The 5,580-nt window shown below is 49.9% G+C and overlaps 1 protein-coding gene across 1 annotated transcript; it reads right to left on the reverse strand.

Moving 5' to 3' along the window:
- Nucleotides 1-814: 814 nt before the first annotated feature.
- LOC142467713 (G-protein coupled receptor 12-like) lies at nucleotides 815-4,642 on the reverse strand. Its single transcript, XM_075573629.1, has 3 exons — nucleotides 4,573-4,642; nucleotides 3,981-4,190; nucleotides 815-1,833 (listed from the first exon to the last, which is right to left on the reverse strand). Exon 3 carries the CDS (start codon nucleotides 1,829-1,831, stop codon nucleotides 815-817), a length of 1,017 nt encoding a protein of 338 aa, XP_075429744.1. The 5' UTR covers nucleotides 1,832-1,833; nucleotides 3,981-4,190; nucleotides 4,573-4,642.
- Between the last annotated feature and the right edge of the window lie 938 nt (nucleotides 4,643-5,580).

Raw genomic sequence — 5,580 nt, forward strand, 5'->3', positions numbered from 1 at the left:
TAAACTGAAAATCTCCTAGGGGACAGAAACCAGAGTGACAGAAGGGGTGACTCACTGCAGGATGAGTGACCCCGCCTCAGCAGGGGTGCTACCATGTCTTGTGAGTTCCTGCTGGAAGCCAAGACTGTGTTGACACGTTATTCTGATGAGCAAAGGGGACGCACCGCAGGATAATATTGCTCATTTTTAGTCCCCGTTTTGCCACCAGTAGCGGCTCATCTCTGAATCTTCACATTTACCTTAAATCCATCAGTGCTGGAGGTGCTGCCAGATATGACTCTACCGTATGTAGCAAACACCTGCAGTAGGTAAGGGGTTAATGCCCCAGGCTGTCCAAGTCTATTAAATTGCAGGTGTGCTGGCCTCACTATATGCCCCCCCCCCCCCTCCTGTCGTGACATGCGTGGCTGGCTTCACTCTATGGCCCCTTCCTGTCGTAACATGACTGGCTGGCTTCACTCTATGCCCCCCTTCCTGTCGTGACATGCGCGGCTGGCCTCCTGGGGGAGCCCTTGGGGGGTAATTAGCTTAGCTCCCGCAGCCAGGACTGTAATATTTCTGTCTCCATGGCCGGCTGGTAAATGCTCGGGATATAAATATATAAATAGCAAACAGTACATTCTCCTTCGCCTATTCCCTTCCTGGATTACAGCAACATATCTTTCATCAATGTAAAAAATAATATATTATGTTGACATCTTCTCTCCTCCCCAAAAAAAACCTCCCTCCCCCCCAGCCCCCCTAGTTTGGCACGCCACCAGTCCCTCTGCAAACTTCTCATTCAGGAAACTCTTTAGGGTCCCCCCCCCCCCCCCTATACATCGCTGGAAGTCCTGGGCCCAGATAGGAACCTGGGGGGGATGCAGCCACAGCAGGCCAGCCACAGTGACTTCTGGATATCTGGGTTCCTGAAGGCGTAGATGATGGGGTTGATAACAGAATTGCAGGTGGCTGGAAACACCAGGGAGTAGGTGTAAAACATGGGGTAACTGGAGTCTGCCACCAGGGAGTACACCGCAAAGGGGATCCAGCACAGCGCGAAGGTCCCCAGGATGAGCGAGAGGGTAGAGACCCCCTTCCTGGTGCTGGAAGCCTGGGACGTGGCCATGAACTGGTGCTGGACAGCGATCTGCTGGGCGTGGCGGAAAGCAATCCTGCAGATCTGCAGGTACAGCTGCATCATCAGGGCGAAGAGCAGCAGGAAGCACACCGCCAGCACCGCCGCGTTGTTCTTGGTGACTGGCCGCAGGATGCTGCAGGAGGACTGCTCCCTGACACAGTTCCACCCCATGAGGGGCAGCAAGCCCAGGCAAATGCACAGCGCCCAGACCAGCAGCAGGAGGATGTAGGTGTAGATCAGAGTCCTCTCCGTGTGGTAGGTGAGGGCATTGTAGAGAGACAGGTACCTGTCTACTGTGATGGCCAGGAGGCTGCAAACAGAGGCTGAGAAGGAGGCTAGCAGCAGCCCAGCTGAGCTCAGGGCGGCCACCTCACTGTTAAACACGTAGATCACTATGAAATTCACAATGAGCCCAACCCCTGCCAGGAGGTCAGCCAGTGCCAGGCTGCCGATCAGTACGAACATGGGGGTGCGCAGGGTGGGGGTGCAGACGAGGATGGCAATGACTATGGCATTCTCACAAGCCATGACTGTCCCGGTGACACACAGGATGATGTCCCAAGGGTTTACTGAATCGTCCGGGGAAAGGTCGGACGTGGTGACCGTGGAGGAGTTGGTGTCCCAGGGGTCGTGGTTAGACGTCCTGCCGGAGGAGAGGTTGTGGAGATGGAACAGGTGGTCCATGGCTGCGGCCCCCGGGTGGTGGAGCATCGCTGCTCATCAAAAGAGAGAGGGGGGGGGAGAGAGAGGGGGGAGGGAGAGAGAGAGGGGGGGAGAGAGAGAGAGGGGGAGAGAGAGGGGGAGGGAGAGAGAGAGGGGGGGGGAGAGAGAGGGGGGGAGAGAGGGGGGAGAGAGAGAGAGAGGGGGGAGAGAGGGAGAGGGGGAGAGTAGGAGAGGGAGAGATAAAGAGGGGGAGAGGTAAAGAGGGGGAGAAAGAAAGAGGGGAGAGAGAAAGAGGGTCAGAGAGAAAGAGGGGTGGGGGAGAGAGGGATCAGTAGAGGAAGACTGGGAGCAGACACACAGCCTCACACAATGCTGCACCCTAACACATTCCCCTGAACACCAGAGGGGACTGCATTGTGGCAGGACCCTATTCTCTCTCTCTGTGGGGTCTCATTAAAATCCCACTGTTATATGCTTTTCCTGGGCTTCGTTTAACATCCAGAGGCACTGAAAGGATTCCCACCCTAGTGATGGCTACTGCAATCCTCACCGTTATCTACAATCTCTGTAGCACTAAGGCTGGGCTGGCCAACGCCAGTCCCCAAGGGCCACCAACAGGTCAGGTTTTCAGGATATCCCTACTTTCGCACAGGTGGTGCCATCGTCTATTGAGCCACTGATTGAGCCACCTGTGCTGATACAGGGATATCCTGAAAACCTGACCTGTTTGTGGCCCTTGATGACTGGAGTTGGCCGCCCCCTGCACTAAGGCTTCAATGTTGGGTGACCCTTTATCTGCCTTTGGCAATGCCCTTGCACTTGCTTTCCTCTCCCTCCATCCTTGAACTCAGCCTCCTGCAGACACCTCTGCCACATGCCACCATCTCCCAGGAATATTGTGGGTGCCCCTGTGCCCCCTGTCTCCTTCCACATCACAAAAGGGGACCAGAGAGCTGCAGGCGACACACAATGTGCGTGTTCCTGGGGAAATGATTACACAGTAAGACTGAGTGTCAGCAGCATGTGACAGAGATGTAAATTACAGTATGCATAGCTTAATAACAATACACCTCCTAATAAGCTCCAGCAGAAGCCTGCTCGCTGCAATGTCACATCCCTGGGTATATACTGTACGTGTGTTTACGCAGCATCTGGGAAGAAGACCTGCTATTTGTCTGCTGGATTACCCAGATCACAAAGGATTTTCCTACACTAAGCTCCTCACAGCACAATCAGTGACAGATCATGGATATGGCTGTACAACATTGTATCCGCATCCTGATATTCCGGGATACCCTATCCCACACACCCCCCTCCCACGCATCCCCCCAAACCCACACACCCCCTGACCCATACCCCCCTAAATCACGCACACCCCCTAACTCACACACACACACCCTAACCCACACACACCCCCTAACCCACACACACTCCCCTCCCACGCATCCCCCCCCTAACCCACAAGGCATCCCCCCTAACCCACACACCACCCTCCCACATACCCTCAACCCACACACCCCCTCCCACCCCACACACCGCTCTGTGACCACATCATGCAAACAGTCACAGTCTCACACAGAATAAAGTTGCAGAGGTCACTGGTGGCTGTTGTCGCACTGGGAGCCCCAGCACTGATCTGCACTGCACATTGTTTGGGTGCTAATAATGGTAACTGCCACTTCTCCTCCCTGCCTCAGTGCCCGGGGCCTGCAGTGCTCCCCACAAGGTTAATTAGCAATGTGTTAATAATCTAACCACAAATCTAACCGTAATATGATATCATATTGGAATAGCAGAGGCTACCTACATCATCATTTATACACATATATATATATATATGTGTGTGTGTGTGTGTGTGTGTGTGTATGTGTGTATATATATATGTGTGTGTGTGTGTATATATATATATGTGTGTGTGTGTGTGTGTGTGTGTGTGTGTGTGTGTGTGTGTGTGTGTGTGTGTGTGTGTGTGTGTGTGTGTGTGTGTGTGTGTGTGTGTGTGAATGTGTTTGGAGTTCTACACCACATATCTACATATGTCTACCTATATATAGCTGTATACACACACATTCATCTATATATAGCACACACACGTATATACAGTATCTTGCTATAGACACACACACACACACACACACACACACACACACACACACACACACACACACACACGACAGTTGCAGGCATGCCTTCTTACCTCTGGGTATCCTGCACGCTGGCAGATCTCTCCCCTTTGTGCTATCCCTTGCAGTCCTTGTTGAGCTTTATTCCTTGCTTCACATTGCTAATAACGCTGGTACATCCCTGCCATTGACTTGCACTTAATATTCTTGCCCCATTGGGTCTGCTCAGAAGTCTCAGCTCTGACGTCAAAGTGTTCACTTATATTCATGATCAGTTCCCAGGTCTGTGAATCAGAAGGGGCTGTGATCAGAATAATAACTGGCACACACACACACACACACACACACACACACACTCTCTCTCTCTCACACACACACACACACACACACATACATGCAGAATGCACACACACCTCTGGAATTTCATTCATAAGATTTGTTTCATGTGCAGGGAGAGACGCATCTCCTCAAAGACAGCAGATTACCTGCACACATAGGGAATTCCAATAATATTCCAGTTTTAGACATCATTAGTAGAGAGAGAGAAAATAAAATGTAAAATCACATTTTATATTTATTATTTTTATATTTGGCGTGAATATATATATATATATATATATATATATATAAACACCCCACACAAACTGTTTAAGGTTTTAACCCTACCTTTTTTTATTTTCGATGTATCATTCATTTAATGATAATGCACCAGAACATCCACGTGATCACGTGGCCCCCTGACCGGAATTCCTCCTCTGTTCAGACTGTATCTCCGGGAATGTCACCAACGCAATGAAGCCGCACAAACGGCGGAAAATCTCCCATGAATTTCCATTTTAAAAGATATACATTTTGCTCATAAACCTGTTTCTGCTCTGGTATCTTTACGCTTCGTTTTTAGGCTGCATACTGTGGAAATATCCATTTTTTTGGTATATATTTAGATTTATTTAAATATATTTATGTATCTGTTTTTTTTTACTCTCATAGAAAGTCACATATTGACTGCCTTACGATTAAATGTATTTCTATCTGCCAGCCGAACCGCCACGCCGGTCACTGATAATAATAATACATCTCTTTTATTGTGGAAGAACACTGGACGGCCACTTTTTCATTGTTGCATCTTCTGTGTGATAAATAAACATGAGTATTTGGGGGTATCATTTGCGTTCCCCTCCAGTGGTTGGAGTGCATGTATCCCCCCGCGAGAAGAAAAAAATGGCCGTCTCTGTCGTTCAAAAACCATTGCCCGACCCCCAGCTCCCAGCCTCCCTCTCTCAGAATGACGTGTCATCCAGATGTTAATGATGTCACCGGTGCAGTGGTTGTGCTTGGATGCTGAAGCTGTGGTTTAAGCACACACACCCCTCTCGGGGTAAAGCAGCAGTTTGTGTATTTTTGTCATGTTGGATGTAGCATTGGGCTTCTCTGTCGCTTAATATGTTGTTGTTGTTTTGCTTCAGCACAAGGAAGCCTATTCTTCCGTGTTCTAGCAGCGAATGCGTTTCTGCCTTGATTGTTTGGGGTTTTTTTGCAGCCAGACACCCAGCGTTTCCATAGAAATAATAGGAGAGAGGAGCAATGTATTCTGTTCCCGGTGTTCAACGCCGAATATCACAGAGCGTGCACGTATTCAGCTTTCATTAAGTGAGGGGCTCGCTGACAGGGAAA

The sequence above is a fragment of the Ascaphus truei genome, chromosome 16 (assembly GCF_040206685.1).
Source record: "Ascaphus truei isolate aAscTru1 chromosome 16, aAscTru1.hap1, whole genome shotgun sequence".
Classification (NCBI taxonomy): domain Eukaryota; kingdom Metazoa; phylum Chordata; class Amphibia; order Anura; family Ascaphidae; genus Ascaphus; species Ascaphus truei.

Bases quoted from the DNA above. Each gene is read 5' to 3' on its own strand.
- LOC142467713 (XM_075573629.1), bottom strand. From the start codon at position 1,831: ATGCTCCACCACCCGGGGGCCGCAGCCATGGACCACCTGTTCCATCTC.